Genomic DNA, 22,675 nt, shown 5'->3' on the forward strand with positions numbered 1-22,675 from the left:
TCAACAACCATATCCGATACCAATTAAGGTGATGGAAACTTGTGTGAACCACATTACGATTCCCTTTGTACCCTTATCAGAAAAAAATCTAAGATATTTGTGGCACGTAGAACCGTGCTTTACATTACTGTGCTATCTAGGTGATGATCGACCATTCAACTCGTCATCAAAGCAAAATTCAAACATTTGTGGTATTTGATTTTGTTTAGGGGATTTACGGGTTAGTACTATTGGTTTCTTGTTTTAATTATGTACGAGGTACATCACATTTTTATTGGGGATTGATTTGATCATGGGAAAAATAGATTGTTAAGAATTCGATTTGGTTTTAGTGCTAATTAGTTCCATGGGCCCAGGCTAACCATTTCATTATCCTAATGAATTGACTGGGGACTCCCCTGCTTTTTTCAGGAAAAGAAATGGAGACTCCGCATTTATTCCAGCCCCATCAACTATCAAACTATCCATACGAACCACTCAAATCCGATTGCCCTCATCAATCTAAACCAAAAGTAAACTTGCAAAGAAATCCAAATCACTTACATGGTCAATCACACATGTTTAACTTTTATGGGATTTTACGGCACATCTTCCCGATCCTTTGTTAAATATTTTGTTTACTGAGTTTCACCAATATATTTATACTCATTTGGTTCAATTTATCCAATTTATCAAAAAAAAAAAAAAAAAAGGAAATCAAAATCAAAATTACAGCATATGTTCACCATTTTATCTCCTCTCTATATTTTTTTCTTCTTTGCAATTAATATTAGTCACTGTTGGCAACATATACTGTATCATTTGCCGTTTAATTCCTCAACAACTTCGTGCATCCGTCACCATGCATGCCCAAGCCACCCTCCCCATCACGCACTCTTGTGCGTGATCCTTTTCCAACCTTTCCTTTGTGGTTGTGGCCATAGTTTGGTTGGTTGGTACCGTTACCCTTGCTTGAGGCCTCTCGATCTCCAATCCTCATCTCAAGCGAGTGGAGGGCTGAAGCATAATAAACCAAAGCCAAATCCTTCTGGGGTCCTCGTTATCCTGACCCCTAGCATTATTAAAACCCCCGTGAGCCCCTTGCCCCCTGCACAATGTCCAGCGCCGCAGCCCAAAGCTGTTGCTTGTGCTAACTCCCCGAGTCCAGCTGCTCTTCGGCCCGCTACTGTCTCCAGCCTCACCCCTTCCCCTTCGTCTCCCTCGTCTTCGACCCCGCGCCTCATCAGGAACTCTCCTGTCTTTGCTGCCCCCTCCACAATTGCCACTGCCGTGGTAATATCTCTCTCCTCTCTCTAAACATGAGCATTCCACATATACGTGATACGTGCTAGCATGGATCTGCCTCATCCAATGCTTGATTAAGATTACTAACTAAAAAGGTTGAGGACTAGAAATATCAATCTTTTTCCTCCCATTTTGGTTGTAGCACTAAGTGCATGCTTAATGTACGTGGCCGAGCACCTACAATTGTTTTCATGATTTTTATATATAATTTCGTTTTTATTTTATGACTTTTGAAAGGGAGTGAAAGGATGAGATTGGAATGCAAACATACACATTTCAAAAGAAGTGTTTATTATGTATGACAAAGGGAATTAGTATAGTGTGACACCACCAAAAAATAAAATGAATATGCACTTAACGTGTAAGGTCAAGGTTCCATGGAAGATTATCATTGTGATAGCTTCGGATGATATATAATAATTCTATTTGATGCTAAATTTGACGGGTTTGTTTGCTTCAATTGTATATATCATCCACCAATGATAGCACTATATATAGCAAGGTGTCACATTTTCTTTGATTTGATCGATGCCACAAGAATGAGCAGTTAACATGGCTTCACAGGACAAAAGAATAGGCAAAATTGCGAGCCCACATTAAGTAACGTTTTAGTCTGTACATAAACTTGATGGTCAAGTTTCAAATCGACATAGTTTCGAAGGGAGGAAAAATCAAAATGACTTAAATAGAATATTAAAATACCAGCAATCATTTCACAAAAATGACGAAAAGATGACTTAAAACTCAGAAAATCTCTACCAATGGAAAATTGGCGAAATCGCTTGGCTATAGCCCAATTTGCAATGTTACACTCATAACGTTCATGAATAACAATCACAATTGAAATAAAAGAAGTCCTCGTACAAATACTTCGTAGGTCATATTTCTAGCCAGCTATTATTTTTGGTTTTTTCAAAAGTCTAACAGTTTCACGCATCAAAATCATGACATATATGACTTGTGAAATGTTGCAAGTTCAACAAAGTCGCATGATATTGTTGCAAGATATCGCCATCATGCCAACAAGTCAAAAACCTGGTTAGAAGTATTCAAAAATTTCGGTAGGCCTGGCCAAATGGAACTACCCAATAAGTGGTAAAAGTAAGGCTAATCTGGGCCACCTATATCCCTAGACATTACTGCCTCAGTTACACCTATTTCTACTCCCTGTAGCGCAATAGTTACGCAATATTGTAGTCATTTTAACGATCTGCTATGCAACTAAATTATAGTAACATCTCATATGTACATTACAAATATTTTTATATATTGCAAGATGTTTATCATTAGTACATGAAAATTTTTATATAATGAAACTGATATTTAGCGATTGTTAATTGGAGATCCATTTTTATATATAATTTAAATGAACTATATATAGTTTATGTAATATATAGTTTACATACAATTTAAATTATTTTTTCTGCACGGGTACTCCTATTTAGTAAATTTTGCAAACAAATCAAGAATTAGATATAGAATAATTATCGATATTAAACAGAAATTAAACATAAAATGGTCGTCAATATTTAGACTTTATCAGATCTCAATTACTTAAAAAAAATAAAAACGATAAGCAAAAACTGGCCGGATGGTTGAGAGAGAGAGAGACGGGGAGTCGAGACTCGGACGTTAACAAAAGGGGTTGGGTTTGCAGGTCTTTTTAGACTCCTAAATCGATTTAAAATGATGATAAATATAGAGAAATGTAAAGGTTTATACAAGCCTACAACCATGGGTTGTGGAAACGTTCCAGATTTGGATTCGCTTCTACGGATCTGGAAATTATTAACTCGGGATCAAAAGGTGCCAGCGTAGCTGCCGCCTCTGACCAGCGAGAAAAATCTTTACTGATCTTTTGCCTCCGAGCCATCCGAAAAGTAGAGAAGCTGGAAAGAGAAAACGCTTATAAGAAGCAGCCGAGACGGTGAGAGAGAACATCTGCATATGCTCTTTTAGACTTCAGAACAGAAGCCATCCACGAAAAAGAAGGTTCCCAGAATCGCCATCTCTCTCTCTCTCTCTCTCTCTTTCAGAGTATCTGTACCTTGGAATTTGGATCATCTGATTTCGAATTTTTGACCTGAACTCCCCTTTCTGATCAGAAGATTCATGCGATCTGTTTTCCATTTTGTTTTGTTTCTTTGGGGATTAGAATTTTTTTCTCCCGCTATCACTGGATCAGTTTTTTTTACTTCTCCAAGGATGATGATTGTTTAGTTTATCAATATAAAGGAGTAATAATATCTTAAATTAATTTCCTTTTACGTGAATCAGGATCGGGAGGAGGAGAGGGTGATCATCCATGTACTGTTTAAATAAAATTTCGATTTCATTGATGCTTTTGATTTTTTTTCCTAATTTCTGAAAAATTGCAGGAGATGGGACCGGTAGAGAGGATGCTGTCCGGCTTTGAGCGGTTCAAGAAGGAGGTCTATGAGTAAGTCACCGAATTACGAAATTGTCCCTTCCAGCCATTGCCATATCCGGTGGACATAATCGCACTTTTAGTATTTATCAATTTTATGTCGTTTATCGATCGAAGATTTTTTTTTTTTTTTTTTTTTTGGTAGAGAAGAAATAAATTAATATATATAGCATCATCTTGCTGTTGTCGTAATTAAGATGGAATGCAGTTACATGATCCAATAAAGTAACAAATCTACCCTTCTTTGCTGTGTGGAACGATATGTAACTCCTTTACGTTTCACTCCTCTGCTTGTTCTGCAGTAAGAAGCCAGACTTGTTCGGTCAGCTTGCAGAGGGTCAAAGCCCAAAGGTAAGCTTCTTATGGATCGGAAAACTTAACACTGTCTTATTTGATCATCAGTTTACTCTTTTATATATACTGTGAATTGTTGTGAGTTGGGATCCTCTTCAATTTGAGGTTGAAACCAAAAGGCTTTGTTCCACAGAGTGGCTCATACACAATACATGAACTACAAACTCCACTCAATCACGGCATGGTTGAGAGTATATGGATCTATGATGTGAAACTGGAGCTCTCCAGTTCAACTCAAATTAGAAAGGATTTTAATTTATTGTTTTATACTATCGAGATACTAAGTATAAAGTAGCCATCAAAACTAAAGATTACAAACAAAATGTCCTTGTTGCGGTCCTCAACAACTGTTCTTACTGGATTCAACCTAATCTAATTGCTGTACGAGAGAAAAGAGCTTGAGACTTTTGAGGAGTTTAGCGGAAATGGCAGCGTTAATGTTAAAATTAGGAAATACCGAGGTGTTTTTAGTTTGGGAACTCGCTAAACGAGAACGTGCTGCGACGCAGTTCATGGTGTTCGCCTGTGCGGACTCCCGCGTGTGCCCTTCCGTGGTCCTCAACTTTCAGCCTGGCGAGGCCTTCACCATTCGTAACATCGCCAACATGGTCCCACCCTACGACCAGGTATTATCCCAACCCATCTCCCCTTCCATCACCGGCCGTCTGTTCGACCATTCCCTCCGCTATTACCCACTGATGGCCCCACTGATACTATGCTCTCTCCTCACAGACGAAGTACGCGGGTGTTGGGTCGGCCATCGAGTATGCGGTCATCCATCTCAAGGTCAGCACCAATATTATATTATTTTTCTTTAAATTTTTCCGCGTGATGACATGCTCGCATACTTCATTTGGAAAATAATTAATTATCGTATGGCCCACTAATTGGACGGTTGATGGGGTTTGGGCAGGTGGAGAACATCGTGGTGATCGGTCACAGCCGTTGCGGTGGGATCAAGGGGCTTATGTCCATTAAGGATGATGGGACCACCAGCACGTAAGGACCACCATTCTCCTATAACAAATTAATCGCCTTTACCTCTTTATATATATATATATATATATATATATATTCTGAATTTTTAAGTTTAGAAGTTCCCTTCTCGAATCTTCCCCTCCAAAAGCTTGGGAGTTTTGGTGTACATATCGTACTTTATTACTACAAGCTACGTTAATCAATTGATCCATCACGGACGTCTGACGAGCAATGTACGGCTGCGAATATCCGTCGTTACCAATCGCTAAACTTTGCTTTAGGCGATCATGATGGGCATCAGAATCGAGGTTTTTACGCCGTTGCCATCACGTGCTGATTGGACGGTTGTGATTTAGAACATTCTTCTCCTTTTAGAAGATCCTATTTCCTTTTAGAAAGGTCTTTGTAACTTTTAATTCCTTTTACGCTGTAATCTAACATTTTTTTTTTGTTAAAAAAAATGTAGTGAGTTCATAGAGAGTTGGGTGAAAATTGGCCTTCCAGCAAGGAGAAGGTGAAGGCACAGCACGCGGCTCAGCCTTTCGAGGACCAGTGCACCCAATGTGAAAAGGTATGCAAAATTATAATTCCCTATTTTCCCAATGCCATTTCGAAGACTTTCCTCTCGCTGGATTTTTCTTGTTACTTTTAACCTTTGACGGTTGATGCTGATCCTATGGCCAGCAAATGACTCACAGTTAGTTTATATTTTCTTATTAATGGTGTGATCTAGTATTTTATTATATATAGTATATGATAAGCAGAGCGATGCGCTTCTGACTTTTTTTATTGATATTATTGTTTAGACATAGCATGAGGACTTCAACTTGTTGACCAACTAGAACCTCACCTTGGTGTGCCTTTTAAAGCTTGCCATGTGGATTTGTTATCTAAGATGGTGCTTGAATACTTGTTGTTGTGTATAAATAAACGCACCGATTACAAGAGATGGTCCTTCTCCTGTATTTGGATTACTATAAATAGACCAAAATCCTATAAGTCAAACTAAATTGAATTCATTTTACCGTACTTTACGTTACAGCCAAATTTATCATACAACAAACTATATAATTGGAAAAAGCTTTCGAGGCATCTTTATGATGGACTTAAGTCCCAACAAGGATAGTGGTTTGTTGAGACTTTTAATACAATTTTCATAGTTCAAGCAAATATAGTTGCGGCTCTCATTCACAAGAAAACAAATATAAGATTTTATTTCACTGTAATTGCAAATCCATTAAAGGAAGCACTAAAAACAGATATCTAAACACACCTTTAAGAAGATACATGAACTGCACTCTACAATGTCTAGTTGTTCTACTAATCCAAAATGAAAATATAAAAAACATATCCTTCATTCAAAAAATGCTGACTAAAACCTGTTTTAAGTTTCAAATATTTATCATATAAGGAAAACACCTCCTGTGATATGAGTTACTACTCCTTGTGATTTCAGTACCCCAAATATCCGGCTATATTTTTTAACTAAAATAGAAAATGACTAAAAAATTGCATTGTACATGCAAAATAAACTTAAGAAGACATGATCCTAGGTGGATACTTGGCATGTTCCCCCTCTTCCAGATCCATCACAAGGAAAACAAAAATTAAGATTTGCTTTATCAGGTATCAAAAGAGAACTACGAGTAAATAAAATACATTTCAGTAGTATCAATATAGTTACATGGATCATAAATACATGAATATGATGGATCAAAAAAATTGTGATTTCTAATGGAATAGATAACAAAGATACTTTGCCTCCTAATAGTTCATATGATTGGTAAGTCATTTGACCATGCTTTTTTGAAAGATTCAAGACATAAAATTGCATATTTCATGTCTGCGGATTTTTATTTTCACTTAACAATTATGTATGCTAATAGTTTCAAATCTTTTCTCATTTGGTTAGTTGGCATTCCAGTTTTAGTTGGTAAGGATAAAACAGTATAAGATTTCATCAAAATAGAGTCCTTTACACACACATCACATTGCAAGAAAGGGATAAACTTAATGCTACATAACTTAACTTTATCAAAATTACCATGAAATGTTAAATTCGTCCAACATAAGTTGTTATCAAGGAGGTAGCTTCGATCATTTTGCTACTATAAATCTTGAATATTCCAACACTCCTTTGTTGCTTACATAATATAGTTCATGATCTACAACATGCTTATAGAGATCATGTTGATTTTCTCTACAAACTTCTCTCCCCTACTCTATGTTTATTTGTGTGTGTGAGAGAGAACACTCATATATATTTGGAATCAAATCAAGTTTTGACTGGATTTCAATAATAATCATCTGGTTTAACATCCCTAAAACCTAATATATTAACATGTGACAGAAGTAGCCATTTTTAAAGTTTTTATTTTATTCGTGCTCAAGCTTAGTTACTTCCGGTTCGCTAACTTATATTGAACTTCTTAAAATTTTTATAGGAGGCCGTGAACGTCTCTCTCCAAAACCTGCTGACCTACCCCTTTGTCAAAGAAGGGCTAGAGAAGAAGACTCTCAAGTTGATTGGAGCGCATTATGATTTTGTTAAAGGTAGCTTTGAGACATGGGAGCCTTAAACTTGCACCATGCAGACCCCTTAAATGCTTTGAGTCGTCATTAGTAACATAGAATAACCTTCAGGGTTTCTGACCTGGGGTCTTTTGATGTGTGATGTATGTTTGTATCATGTTATCATCAAATACATCAATAACATTAATGTTATAAAGATTTCCTTTCGTATAATCTTTTTTTACAAAAGCTATCATAAGTTGGGTAACAGTTTATGATGCATCTATTTAATATGAGATTTTAGATTCATTATCTTTGCATTTGATTTTGCATAAATTATATGTGATGTTGGATGATTTTTTTGAAAGAAAAATGAACTATGGTGATTCCCATTTTTAAGCCATTGCACCGCTAGCAGGCTCTTGCTTGGGTTATGTATGTGGAAGGAGTTTCGCATCAACACATGCCCAAAAGCAATCTCTTGGCATTGTAAATCAATCATATATAGATTAAAAGAAGAAGAAGAGTTATAATGCTGCAAGTTTGGTAGTTTTTGAAGAACTACTTCTCGAGTACTGAGATAATGACACCTTGAAATCACCCACTTCGGTGGATACAGATATTTGACCGTTGCCAAGTAGGTTGCCAACCGGCCAACTTATACCGGCAAACGGGAGTCTCATTTAACCTCTTCTTCTATCTCAGGTTATTCTAACACAGAACTCTTTAATGGGATGAATTTTCTTATACTTCAAGTCACAGAGAAGGATTAAGGTTGACGGCTACTTATAAGCAAACTTAGAGTCCATAACAAAATAATGTGGTGGTATCAGGGGAATGAATCAACAATTTTTGTCTTGAAATCAAATTGTTGGAGTCTTTTTTAGTGGGTGACATGGTAGATATATAGAAGTTTTTAGGGGTATTTAGTTTGACAAAATTAGACTAGGTTTGGCAGGATTTGTCTAAAGAGTCAAGATATGGGTTAATTTGTTATGTCCAATGTCCAGAAGATATAAGAACTTGAATTTATTTCATTTTTTTTAAATATCTATCCAATCTTGTCACGATGATTTGTAAATTCTAGATCTTACAAATTTACATATTAGGAATTCTAGAATTTATCTAGAGTCTTAGTTACCGAGCAGAACAGTAATTAATATCCTTATTCTGAGCAAAGGTATACTTACTGCTAATGCTACATCTGCTGTTGTCACCAGTAGTCCAAACAAGAGCAGGAACCTTGTCTGAAATGGTGGAATCGACTCCGGTCCCTGATCACAATCTCCCGATTGTAAACCTCTGAGACAACCTTAGCCATAGAGTGGCAATCTCCACAAATCCGAAGATTCTTCACAATCCGAATCACTTCCTCTGGTCCAGTGGAGATCAGACAGAATGCAATCGCCAGCTTCTCGCTGTGCCAAAACAACACCCCCTCTTTCTCCTCTTCACTGATGTCAAATAACACAAGTCTTGTGCTCGGGACATACCCTCTAGATCTCAACAGCTTAGATATCTCATCCAACATATCATAAATTTCTTTAGTCCTTGGATGTGTTCGATCACCTGCAAGAAATTCATGCACCACACCATCAACTTCAGTCAAGCTACAACCTGGTTCGAGCTCGACCCCTCTTCTCTTCATAGTGTCTCTCAAATCGATCGCATCCTTCCACCTCCCTTGCAATGCATACAAGTTTGCAAGAAGCACATAATGCCCGGGTTTGCCGGGCTCCAACTCGATCAAGAGCTTCCCTGCAGTCTCTCCTAATTCAACATCCCCATGAATCCTACAAGCACCGAACAACGATCCCCACACCCTCCCATTAGCCTCCACAGGCATGTTCCTTATAAGCTCCAGAGCCTCGTTAAGAAGCCCGGCCCTCCCGAGGAGGTCCACCATACAACTATAATGCTCCACCTTGGGTGGCACATTGTGCAACTGGCTCATGGCCTCAAAGCATTCCATTCCTTCATTTACCAACCCTGAATGGCTACATCCGCACAAAACACCAATGAAGGTCATGTTATCAGGCTTCAATCCTTCCGACAACATGGTATCAAAAAGCTCCAATGCCTCCTTCCCTTTACCGTTCAATCCAAGCCCTGTGATCATTGCATTCCACAAGTCAACCCCTCGGTCTCTAATCCTATCAAACGTTTGGCTCGCACTCGTCACATCCCCACATTTTGAGTACATATTCACCAAACTTGTCCTCAGATTGGGGCTCCACTCCACTTCGCTCCGCTCCAAGTAAGCATGAACCCACCTCCCCTGTGTAAGAGCTCCCAACTCGGCTATTGCCACTAGAACACTAACCATAACAGAGGAATTCGGCCGCACGTTCAAGACCAGCATCTCCTGAAATAATTCCAGAGCCAGTAGTGGTCTCCCACCCTGAACGTATCCCGAAATCATGGCATTCCAGGAAACCAAATTTCTCTCAGGCATTCGATCAAACATCTCCCTGGCAACCTCCAACTGTCCTAATTTTGCAAACCCAGAGAGCAGCGCAGTCCAGGCACTGACACTCGGATCGGAGATCGAGTCAAAGACCATATGGGCCTCCCCAACGTGACCAAAGGAGCCATAGAAATGGACTAAAGTGGCATGGACAAAGGGGTCGGAGTCGAAGCCAAGCTTAAGGATCTTAGAATGGAGGGACACGCCGTCTTTAAAGGACTGGAGCAGGGCGAGGGCCTTAAGGGCGATGGGAAAGGAGTAGCGGTTGGGTGGCGAGGTGGGGTCGCGGAGCATTTGGGCGAACAAGGAGAGGGCGTAGGTAGGGAGGCCGTTGAGGAGGTGGGCGTGGACAAGGGTGTTCCACATGAAGGGGGAGCGAGCGCGGGCGTGGGAGAAGAGGGCGAGGGCGGGAGCGAGGGCGGAAGGATCGAGGCGGAGGAGGGACTCGAGGAGGTTGCCGGCGACGAAGGGGTCGTGAATGAGACCGGAGACGACGGCACGGGCGTGAAACTGGTGGAGGTGTTTGAGGTGGAGGAAGCGCTGCATGAGCGGCGCCTCATGGCGTTGGTCGAGGATTCCTGAAGACAAGGCTTAGCTTAGCCGGGTCTAAATAACAGAATTAATACACACACACATGGTTTTGTAAGGAGATTTTATTTTCATTTTTCAGCTAATCTGTGATTGGAGAAGGATGGCTAGCGATGTTGTCACAACTGATAACAAATCTGAAATTTGTTCCCTTTAAATTGTTGTTCGTGGGATGGAAGGGAGAATGGGATATGATGGAGTAAATTTAAAATTTACTTGGATTTGAAAGATGTATCAGAGAGCTCCTTTGTAAATAATGTGGATTTACGATTTTTATTTTCTAAAAAAGACAATATCTTCAAGATTTTTTTTTTTTTTGGCTGAAAAAAAGTGTCAAAGCCCACAGATCCCGGAAGAGGTATTAGGAAGTTGACTCTTTATCCACATCCTACCCAATCGACCATCGTGCGGCATCCAGTTTCAGTTAGGAGAATTCAGAAGATACAAGGGTTCAGGCATGTTGAGACTTCTAATCCGACATTCTGGATTGGAAATAAATTAAAAATTTAGTAAATTACATTCCCTCCATTTTCCTGGCAAGCCATCACGCTAGTCGGATTCAGAAATTAATCTTATACCGTGCAATATAATATGTTTGGGTGTTCCCGGTAATGCTGCACCCCTAGTTCTACGGGTTTGAATTGGACCCAGCTCAGGTCCAAGTCCACGAGTGGTAGTGACAGCCCGTCTTAGCACCTCATAAATCTTTTTAAAAAAATAACTTTATTAGATAATTTGCAACCTAAAATTTTGAAATATCATCTTTTAACAAATTATGATTTGCAAAACAATAAGCCAAAAACAATAAACCAACAAAACCAAGACTAAGCAGACTTCACTCTTATACAACTGAAGCACCTCAAGGAATGTAGGCTCCTTATTTATTTAAGTTTTCTTTTTAGCAGAATAGTTAAAATGGAATACGAAGCTTAAACTAATTGCATTTTTCTGAGGCTACATACATTGCTGGATTGTGCTAAACAAGTCATGATGGCGGTAGAAACTGCCCAGATAAAGCCATCGTACAAAGGTTAAAAGCATCACACGCAGCCCATTGTTTACTGATGACTCATAAGAGGGCATGAAGGTTTGGGCATTCTCTTGCCACTCCATCCCAGCAGGGCAATTAATCGGTTGTCAATACAGATGTTGTCATGTAATCTTCAATTTCTAGTCATTGCCAGAAAACATGGCTATCCACACTAAGAGCATGTTGCCCTCAAGAAGGTGATTAACAAACTAATCTCAATGCCTCAGGCTTGCCAATCAATCATTTCCGACCATACACAAATAGCTAAGCTATCGATTCAAAAATGCTGCATTTCTCATTCCATTCCCTGCACATTAAATTAAAAATATGTGAACATTATATGAGGTTCCAAGGAACCCAAATTAAAGGCAAGCTTGCTGATTATCAACCAAATAGGGATCATCTGAGTTGGCACCCTCATGGATGTCAAAGGCTCGAATCTGTACCAAAGACTTGGAGCTTGAACTAAAGGAGCGTGACTCATGGGCTAAAGGTGGATTGGCAATGCATACGTGTGCTCGGTTGAAGGATTGCATACCCAATGCAAATTGCAAAATCAACTAGGCAATATAGACCAAAAAAAAAAAAAAGCAATGCAACTGGGCTCATTATCTAGATCTACTAGGTTACCCAGCGTGAGCGTATTGGGACGGCTGCGTGGGACTCATGCACAGTGACTTATTGGCCTTTAGGGTCAAGGTTGAATGGATTAGAGTTGCCTAGGACTCAACAGCTTGTCTTCAAAAAGAAACTACACTGAAAATCGAGAAACGAAAAGAAAAAAGCGGGGGGAGGGGGGCTGGGTGTTGGGGAATCCTGACCAAGGGGAAAAAGGAAAATAATCATCCCGATAAACTAAGGACTCATAGTTCATAGGAAGAACTTTTATTCATAGAAAGTAATTTCCTCAAAAGTAACTTTTTAAAAATTATTTTCTAAGAATATGATTGTGGCATATTTAGCTAATCATGAAAAAGTGATTTATTGTAAAATGACTTATATTTGATTGAACATCCATTTTTTTAAAAAATCGTATAAAATACCTATTATACTCTTAATACATATAAGACCATATCTTATTGCTCCTAAACTTTATATAAATAATAATATTATATTTATAAAAAAATAAATATAATATTCATATATTATAATAGAATGTTAGATCATAATAATTTATTATATTAATATAATATTAATATTTTAATTTAATAAATTTACTAGTAAAGATATAAATATAATATAATATTAATATAAATATTAAAATATTCATATAAATACTGTATTAATTAATAAAAATATTATATTAGTATAAATATTAAAATAATATTAATATATTATAATATTATAATATTTAATATCAATATAAATATTATATAAATATAAATATTAGAATAATATTAATAAAATATATATTAATATTATAAGATGATATTTAAATGATATTTTCAAGAATTTATATGCTCCATAGTCACATATTTACAAAATCATATCATCATTATTTTTATTTACAATTTTAAAAAATATCTTTGGAAAGATAAAAGAACCATCAATTTCCATTCTATGGAAAATCTTAAAACCACCTTTCCCATGGATTTCCGCTTCTCATAGAATATAGGAAGTGTCTTTCCATGTAAAGAGCCTTTTTCATTCTCTTTACTCTTAAAACTCCAACCAGATAAGAAGACTTCTTTCCACTTCCAAGAAGTGCCACTTCCTTCCTCCACATCCCGCGAACCAAATGAGTCCTAAGGGTTTTTTTCTTTGGCCTCTATAGAACTTATAAACGAATATAACATCTGGTAAAGAAGTTTCTTTTGAGGTTTCTATCATATAAAGAACTAACACCAGGTACAAAAGTTATGATTCATAAATCCAGGTATAAGATCCGCTACTTTTTGATAATTTGATACATGATTTAACCAAAACGGGAAATCAGTAAACAGTTTAGATAACGTAGCATCACTCACAATCATTGAAGCTTCTGCATGAGTTTCTCCACCATAATTCTTTGCTGAGTCCCACTCAAAAACTCTGAATTCATGATTGCATTTGATACAACAATGATTGTAGCAGGAGAAGAAGCATTCACCTACAGATTGATTGCCAGAATCATGGCACAATTGTGTAAGTAGAAGTTTTATCATGATAAAGGGCTTTAAAGAAACGAACATATCTAAGAATGAAAATGGCTGCTACTTCACAATTACTAGTTAATATAAAGCAAAAAAGCCAAGATGGAAGAGCATGAAGAATAATACCCAGACACGGCCATTTAGCCCAATTGCGATCTCGAATGACAGCTTCTTGCCGAGAGCCTCAAGAATTGGACAAGTTGGAGAGCCTAGCAACCTGAAGAAACAAAGGGAAATATATATATCTTAACAATTAAAAAAAAAAATCTCAATTCAGACTCAATTGCTTAAACCACAATGTTGATGTATCCTCACATCCGTGCTAGTCCGGTTGATGTTTCAAACATGTAACCATCCTTCAAAGGACCAAACTCGGCAGCTTTTCCGGTGGCTATAAATGAAAGAGACATCAAAGCATCAATTATCATGTAGCCAAACTGGAATGAGTTCCACCAGTTATGTGATTAACAAATGAAATATGTTAAAATACAATACATGTAGCAATTTAGCATCATCAATGTTTCCAAAAGCCATTTTTCCAAATTAAATGTCTCCAAACAGTTGAATAAATGATAAAGGCAAATTGTCCATGGACTTCAAATCGCCTAAAACTATAATAACTATGCACTGTAACATGTGCAGACCTAACAAGACCTGTGCTGGAGATTTCATCATTAAAAATGAAACCATCAACTGAAGTAACAGGGTACAGAATGGTAAGAATCAGGAATCAGATAAAGTAGAGAAGGGGGCATGGAAGCAGTGACCTTTTTGGGGAGAGGAGAGGGAAAGGGTAAAAAGAAGATGTGCATATATCACACTGCATTACCTATTGTTTCTAGTTTCTACAAACAGCACAAACTCAATTTCTAGTTAATCCCCACAAACCTGAGGTTCTATATTGGTTCGAAGAGTTTAGCCGATAAGAAAGTTAAGGAATGATGAGCACAAGATAAGTTGGGGACTAAAAAAGGGGTCATCTTTGATAAGGGCATCTTTCAGTTGACCACTAGCCTTCATGACCATGCAAAGCAACAAAAGTATTATGGAAAAATAGTAATCAATGGTGCGCAAAGACCACCACTGCTCCCCACCAAAGCAACCAAGAAACTCTTCTTGAAGGGCTAATAACCACTAACAGTAACATATTAGTTAACTTATTCGAATCACAATGACCTGAGTGCATGTTAGCTAATCCACTGTAATTCTCAGTCCATGATGAGGTTATGTCTGGTCGCAGGGAAATCAATGGAAAAGGGGAAGAAAACAATGAAAATTTTCCAATGAAAAAGTGTTCCGAAGATTGAGAAGCAGGTTTCTCAAATTTGCCAAATTTACTGTCAAAAAGAACCAACAAGATTTTCCAAGGAAAATAAGTTTTCCAAGCAGCTTTCACGAGCAACCAAACCAACCCTAAAATAGAAAAGACCCCACAGTTTCACAATGGTATTCGATTTCTGAATTCACACAAACCTGAAACTAAACCCTCCACATGTGCTTTGCTTGACCCTGCAAAATGCCTACTAATAAACATCTCATTATTGTTATTACAAGTGCATGCACCAATAATCATTTAGATGATTCATTACTTCCTGTTTGAAATTTGAATCAAGTCAAAAGCAGGCTCCTACCGCAACATAAGCCACCCCAACCACCACCATCCAAAATTAAGTAGTCACCAATATCACAACCTCCATGAGCATCTGGACAGAAACCTCACAAAGAACAAGTCCCTATGGGTAGGCATATTAATTGCGGAATCAATATACTTTCTATGGCATAAAGTCGCCTGCAATCAAGGCCAATCCCATATCTCCAACTCTCCAATTCAACTTTGTTTAGGTATATTGAGATTCAATCATAGTCAAAGCACCTCTTCACACCAAAGACAGTTTAATTCAGACAAGGTTAGTGTTAAAAAACATAATGAAAATAACAACAGGATTTTAGATAGACAGTTCAAGGAATAAGAGCAAGCCAACACAGAGAAACCCCTTTGTCATAATGACACATCTCAGATTCCTTGTTAGGGTAAAGATGGAACAAATTAGATGCCTTACCCACAAATTTATAATTCTAGAGCTCTTAGACACAAGAGAGATCTTGTCGACAAACAGATATTTGTAAATTTAATTCCCCACAGTACAACGATAGAGGCAGAACAGTTAATTTTGAAAACTTGAAAGCCAAGGAACTATTTCAAAGTTAATTTTGAAAAATTGGAAGCCAAGGAACTAATCCAATGTTACCTGAACCTTTTACTTCACAACATAGTTGCACCCAATACTTAGAGATAGGTATGTGGTAGAAGCATGACACTTGGATGTGGATCTACAGCAGCAAAATATTTCGAGAATGAGATGATGATCTCTTAAATGTGCACTCAAACCAGATACACTAGAATCCTTGTGACATAGACCAACACACTGGGTCCCACTATGTTAGCTTCCTTAAAATCCACCGTTCAAAACAGAGCAACCTAGAATCCAGATACAAGTCTCCACTACCTAGACAACAATCATTTGCAACATAACCAACTTTACAAATGCTGGGCCAGTGTTCCTTCTCCAATAAACATCAAGGCATATTAACAGCAAGCAAGGTTTAGCTGGAAGAGATAGGAAGCAAGGAATAACAACCACTTATTTCCATTAACTCTTTTGGTACATACTGAAATTATGATTGCATGTTGTTCTAATTGTTACTCTTCTTTAAATCACTCTTATATCATCACCATACAAATTATTGTTTTAGAAAGATTTTTTTTCTATTCCGAGTCAATTATTTAACGAAATGATAAAAGAGATAAGTTGCAACTCCACCTTCCCTCTTCGTTCCTTCTACCATACTTCCTCCTCTGCCTTCTAGCATATCTTTTCAAATTATTTTATGGGGATAGGGCATCAAGCAATTAGGCAGATTTAGGCACATTTAGATCTTAAAACATTTAAGACCATAACGAATCTAGTATCTTGGAAATAACAAAAAAAAAAAAAAAAGCAAGCAAAAAATGAGTGAAAAGGTAGAAAGTCAGATAAACACCTACACATTAACAGAAAGACATAAACAATCTAAAAGTTCATATAGTGCATGGGAAAGATCCACACATAGTTAACCACTAGAGATTGTCTGTCATACACAATGAACACTGATTGTCATAATGCACAACAATGCAATTCCTTTCTGCAAATAATAACAAATGACAAGCAAGCTACCAGTCAGCTTTAAGTTTATTACCATCAGTGCATGAGAGTTCAGGATTCATGCTGTTATTAGCTTTAACCACTCGGACATAGAGTAAAGTACCTACCTGCAGTAAACAATCATTAACGAATAAATATTTTCACATATAAACTAAAAAATAATGGCACATGACATGAATAACATAAATTTACAGGACCAGCAACATAAAAATTATGTTTCCAACATCAGTTCAAAATCTAAGAGTCGGTAAAGAATGCTGTCAAATCCCCCTCGAATACCAGAAGCTATTTGTTTCAGAACACCCAAACTGTGAATGTGCAATTGTTCCATGTACAAATTTGAGCTGCGTAAATCATCTGCTCAGGGTCTCCACTCAAACAGGATTTTCCAATCTTTTGCTAGGGTCACACCAAGCTAAAGATGCTTTCAAACATAACATATCTTTAACTGAGCACAACATGTTGTTTGACATAAGAAATGACCCATAAAATCAAACATGCATGTAGATACTTGATAAAGAAGGCGACTGTCTTTATTGCTCAACAGATGAAAAGTGTGAAAAACAAGAAAGACAAGAAAATTGGAGATTTGTTAACATCAATAAATCAAGATATTAATATAACTATTTATCTATTTAACATGAAAAGTGTATGCTGATCAATGTGTCAATGTGTTGCAGGGACTTCATTTGGTGAAGATATGGATATGGAGTACATGTTGCAAAAAACACTAAACATATTAATTCTTGACAAAATTTAAAGCATTGCTGCCAGTGAAAAAGAGATATAAAACTAAAAAATATTCACTCATATGATATATATCAGGTCAAGAATGTTCACGTCATAAGAATTCAAGGAAAATCTGAAATTGTGAATCAGTAAAATGGAAGTAACATATCCAAGAGAACTGATACCTCAAACTTAGGTATGTTCCTCCTGGTTCCACCTTCAAATGCAAGTACAGGCAATAATGCCAATGTAGGTCCCTTTATGTCAACCAGAAAATTCTGAAAATAGAATAATATAAGTCTGGAAACCACATAATGAAGAATAAAATCTCAGATACGGCAAGCAATAATTGAAAACAAACATTTAGATTTTAAAAATATTTATGAGCAGAGTATGATGGATACCGCACACCTGCAGACCTCTGGAAGCATATCAAAGAAAAAAGCAGCATTTAAAGCTTTTTAACTCTGTAAAATCGACTTTCAGATGTAACTAGGAAAGAAGTGTAGTTCCAAATCAATTTCTATAAATCCAGATGCTGATTCACTTTCTTGGATCAGTTATAAGTAATGCCCAGTGTACGAATTTCATAACATAAATATAGACACTTCCTTTCCAACCAAATAGCATATGGTTACTACTTGTTTGATCTGAGCACAGCCATTTTGCATATGGCAAGTTTAAGTGTCTAACCCGGCTTGCAAGAACAGAAAGCTATATTACTTTCTAGACAAGGAGCTTGTAATGTTGATTTTGAAGCTTCACATATGAAGGTAGTGATCAAGTATTTGGCTTACATGTAAAAGTGGAAGACGAAGTAACATGTAACAATCATCTTATTTTAGAATTTATTATTCTAGCGAATTTCATTTGAAAATCAAATAAGCAAAGAAATCTAGCAAAATTAATGACTTGAAATATATACATAATCTCCAGCTGCTGACAAAGTCATCAAAAATACATATAGGAGTATCTTACAATACAAGATACAAGATACTTACATCTGGCTTACTATCAACAACAATACCAAGAATTGTATCTTCCGCACATGGTACATACTGCAAGAGTATAATACCTATATCAGAAGAAAGAAAAAACTATAACAGAGAAGAATCTGAAAAAAAAACATCAATAATGCAGAGCACAAGATCTGGGGTTTCGTACCAATTAGGCTAAACATGCATATAGCACACAAATGAAGAGAGCATAAAGAAAACCAGGCACACATCACATAAGTGTGAAAGTAACTAATAATTTTTTTTTTAAAAAAAAAGAAGAGTACAGCAAGTTAATCAAGACATGAAAAGATTGATAAACATACGAAACATCCTCTTAAACACCAAGAAAATGAAAGTAACATTAAATTCCCCTGGTAATTCAGGATAATTAAGAATGACAATGAGAATAAAAGGTCAACATATCCTACTCAAATGACATTTCAGACTTCCAGTTACTATTTTTTATGACATGCACCTATGACCAAAACAAGATTCAAAAAATAAAGTAGATTATTAAGTTTTCATACATAGGTATGCATTTGCACCATGGACTATAGATTTATCTACTCGTCCTTGTACTTTGTTTATTGTTTTATCTTTTGATGAAGCACATTGAAGAAAGCATTGGGTACAATATCCAACCAAACTTAAAAGAAAACAAGCATCAATGTAATAATATAACAATAGCTCTGCGCTAAAATTCTAGGCACATATTTAGACAACTAAAAATAAAGAAACATTCTAACATAACTTCCTGTCCTCATACAAATGAATGTTAAGGTAAAAATTTGCTCAGAGATGCTCTCAATTTTAGGGATCACAGTGCTGAAACCATGGACTTTAGGGTTGCAGGGGCACAAACATTGGTAGAGCTAAATGGACATCAGGGATGGCAGTTGCCCCCCTGGTATCTAAAATTCTCTTATAAATATTGACCTAGAGGTCCACTTCCCTCCATATCCACAGTGCTTGCCCCCATTCCTCATTGGTGTTGTAGTCAAAAATTTTTGCTATCTAACCCTTACTTTTACATTGAGTATCCCACATTCAATGGGTCCTACTTCTTATAAATTCTTGAGATCTGCTTCTAGTTCCAAGAGAAGCCTCTATCCAACGGCTCCATCTTCTCATGGTATTTAGGTGACAAAGTATCTTTTGAATTTTGAAAATCCTAAATGAAAATCAGGATGATATATTATTACTAGTTATTGAGAGATGAACAAAAAGAGTATTCGACACTTTCTAAGCATCCTTTCCACTTCTCTAATTTGGCATAATGGCAAAAGAATCCCATGAACAAATATAAGGACATGCAATCATCCTTCCTCCACAGCCGCCATGATCCAAGCCTTGTAGCATGATTTTAAGCGACAGAAATCCATAAAAAAAATAATATGAATTTACTGCTCAAAGTTCATTAAATTCCACTCCAATAAGTATAGTTATATGGTAATAAAAAGTTTATGTTTCATTATAATGGATGGGAGACACCACACTGCTACTTTGCTCCCCCAACTCCACATCACCACAATGCGCCACGCCGCCTCCCCCCCTCCACCCACCAACCCCCAACACACACCCAACCCTCTGCCCTTGGGCGTAGACAGCTTTTAGACTAGGCTGTGTGCTAAGATGTCTGATTTAACTAGAGCGAATACACAGGATACAGGGTAAAAATACATTAGAAATAATATAATGCGATGGATTATAATTTTATTTATTATCAACATGATGCATAATCTGCGATATATGTAGGTCAATTTATCACATATATAATGAAAACTTACAAGGCAACCCTTGAAATTGCCTTGATATCCTTGTTAAAAACAAGCTTCCTCACCATCCTTCTCATCAATAATGGGGATATGCTTCATCCTTTCTCTCTGTCTTCTTTCAGTTCTCTTCATCATCTTTCATTATGTTACCTTAGATAAGTACTCAAAATAAATAAATTCTATGACCGAACAATTTCATGCTATATATTAAGGCAATCATTTATTTTAAAGCATTTCATCCACGGTCAGTGTTTTCTATGCATGTTAACACATTTTTCTGTGGGGCCATCAATCCATGCAAAGACTATAAACATAGAATTACAAAAGCAATATATTAACCTAAAAGTAAATATAGAATAGCCACATTAAAATGTTCTAGATGCCATGGCAATATTCTAAAAAATCTTGGAAGTTTAAGTATTTACATGAAATTACCTTGTTCATAGTTTCAACTAAGTTCACTATTTAGACTTCATATATGCCTTAAAAGTACCCTAAAATGTCAGCTACCCTAACTCACACTAGTCCATATTGAATGGATCATTTAACTCCAAAATTAAATTTTTAATGTGATCACATTTAATATCGCATGTCCTATTACAAAAGCCTATACATCATTCAACTTTTTCCTTGAATGATATACATTCACAAAAGATGACTAGGGGCAAACCTATATTTAGACAAAAGGAAAGAAAAAAAAACTACCTACTCCAAACTAATAATTGGAAATAAGGAAACTACACATTGCACTAGCTCTAAATAGCAACCCAGAATCTCATTTGTAATCAGCCTTCCTGAGCCCATGAGTTGTGGCCCTAACAAGCAAGCAAACTCTACATGCTTACAGACACAAGACCAACTTTGATCAAGACCACTCCCACCAGAAATAAGTAAAAACTAATCATGGTGCCACCTTATAACCCAACTGCCATCGTATCCCTTCCACGAATATCATTACCCAAAAGTCCATCAGAGCGATTTATCAAAATTACAGTAACAGAGTAACATCTAATTATATAAAATTGTTCTGTACATGATGACGTCATACTCTTGCCACTGAATCTAAGCATAAAATCCACCTAAAAGTTCGAACTGTTTGCAACTACTCCTACACAAACTCAATAAATAGATAAATAAATACAAAACTCATACTCTTTTGTGTGAGCTCTCAACCCAATACTTGTTTGGCTTCGACAGCCTCAGCTTACCAGCCTTCATAACCGAGATTGTATCGCAATCCTGCAAATCGGATCAAGATTCAGTTAAAATTCGAAATAAAAACAAAAAAAACTTCGAAATCAAACCCTAATCCTTCAAGCAAATCTGTGAATATAAATACAAATCCGTACCTGACGCAATCCTTCACCTAGTTTGATGGTCTGGTTGGCCATGGTGGAGAGATCCAGAACGGTGTCCCCAGGAAGCTAAGCACCAAAGAAAAGCAGAGATCAAAAGACCAAAAGAAAGAATAGAAAAAGTAGAGTTAAAAAAGCGTTCGATGAGAGGAGAAGTACTCACCACGATTCGATCGATACAGCTCGTCAGTGGAGGATTAGATGGCTTCTCCACGTCCATTTTCTGGGATTAGGGTTTCTAACGGGTATGGAGGAAACAGCGAGGAGGCGGAACAAAGGCGAGAGTGCGCCAAGGCAAGAGTCGGGGGATTTACGCCTTCTCGGGTTTTTGCTATTAGAAACGGAATATGGAGGAATAAACTATGGGGGTGCTTGGTTGACGGTCGGCGACGCTGCCGTCGCAAGGAGGCCGCGGCGTGGGTTCGCCACAGGTACAGGAACACGGCGAGCGACGATCCGGGGGTGGAAGATGGCCGGACGCGGCGGGCGAGAGGAGGGGGGCGGCAACGCTGCTGGGAGGATGCTGAAGGGAAGGGCAACGCCTGCACGCGTCAGGAGGGGGCGGTCGGCAAGAGGAGGGGGCGGCGATGCTGCCGTCGCAGGGAGGTCGCGGCACGGGGAGGCCGCCGATATGGCGACGCAGCGGGCGAGGGTCCGGGGGTGGAAGACGCCCCAATGCGGCGGGGGAGAGGAGGGGGCGACGACGCTGTCGGCGCAGGAAGGCCGCCGGCTTGGGAAGGCTGCCACGGGGACGCTGCGGGCGAGAGGAGGGGGCGGCGAAGGGAAGTGGGGCACCGGGCACCGAAGGGATCGGACAACGGTGAGGGACGTCACAGAAAAAAA

The 22,675-nt window shown here is 37.7% G+C and overlaps 3 protein-coding genes across 4 annotated transcripts; 1 reads left to right on the plus strand and 2 right to left on the minus strand.

The window, feature by feature from the left end:
* Nucleotides 1–702: 702 nt before the first annotated feature.
* Nucleotides 703–7,789, plus strand: LOC105047151 (carbonic anhydrase, chloroplastic). The gene is given in 10 exon segments (XM_019851478.3): nucleotides 703–1,272; nucleotides 3,562–3,591; nucleotides 3,663–3,724; nucleotides 4,015–4,063; nucleotides 4,576–4,692; nucleotides 4,799–4,852; nucleotides 4,980–5,065; nucleotides 5,511–5,542; nucleotides 5,545–5,615; nucleotides 7,489–7,789. Coding segments are annotated over 10 exon segments (1,191 nt in total). The 5' UTR covers nucleotides 703–717; the 3' UTR covers nucleotides 7,624–7,789.
* Nucleotides 7,790–7,931: 142 nt separating this feature from the next.
* On the minus strand, nucleotides 7,932–10,886 carry LOC105047150 (pentatricopeptide repeat-containing protein At5g48910). The gene has a single exon (XM_010925956.4). The coding sequence runs from the start codon at nucleotides 10,566–10,568 to the stop codon at nucleotides 8,769–8,771; it is 1,800 nt and encodes a 599-aa protein (XP_010924258.1). The 5' UTR covers nucleotides 10,569–10,886; the 3' UTR covers nucleotides 7,932–8,768.
* Nucleotides 10,887–11,451: 565 nt separating this feature from the next.
* LOC105047149 (uncharacterized) lies at nucleotides 11,452–22,675 on the minus strand. Of its 2 annotated transcripts, XM_010925955.4 has the most exons (10): nucleotides 21,996–22,673; nucleotides 21,827–21,901; nucleotides 21,630–21,716; nucleotides 18,706–18,762; nucleotides 17,890–17,982; nucleotides 17,010–17,082; nucleotides 14,088–14,163; nucleotides 13,899–13,989; nucleotides 13,608–13,729; nucleotides 11,452–11,947 (listed from the first exon to the last, which is right to left on the minus strand). In XM_010925955.4, the coding sequence occupies exons 1-9, from the start codon at nucleotides 22,050–22,052 to the stop codon at nucleotides 13,610–13,612; spliced, it is 729 nt and encodes a 242-aa protein (XP_010924257.1). In that variant the 5' UTR covers nucleotides 22,053–22,673; the 3' UTR covers nucleotides 11,452–11,947; nucleotides 13,608–13,609. The 2 variants fall into 2 exon arrangements, with proteins under 2 accessions (XP_010924257.1, XP_073115346.1); XM_073259245.1 differs by lacking the exon at nucleotides 11,452–11,947 and having other exon boundaries at nucleotides 13,438–13,729; nucleotides 21,996–22,675.

This window comes from Elaeis guineensis, chromosome 6 (assembly GCF_000442705.2).
Source record: "Elaeis guineensis isolate ETL-2024a chromosome 6, EG11, whole genome shotgun sequence".
Lineage (NCBI taxonomy): Eukaryota > Viridiplantae > Streptophyta > Magnoliopsida > Arecales > Arecaceae > Elaeis > Elaeis guineensis.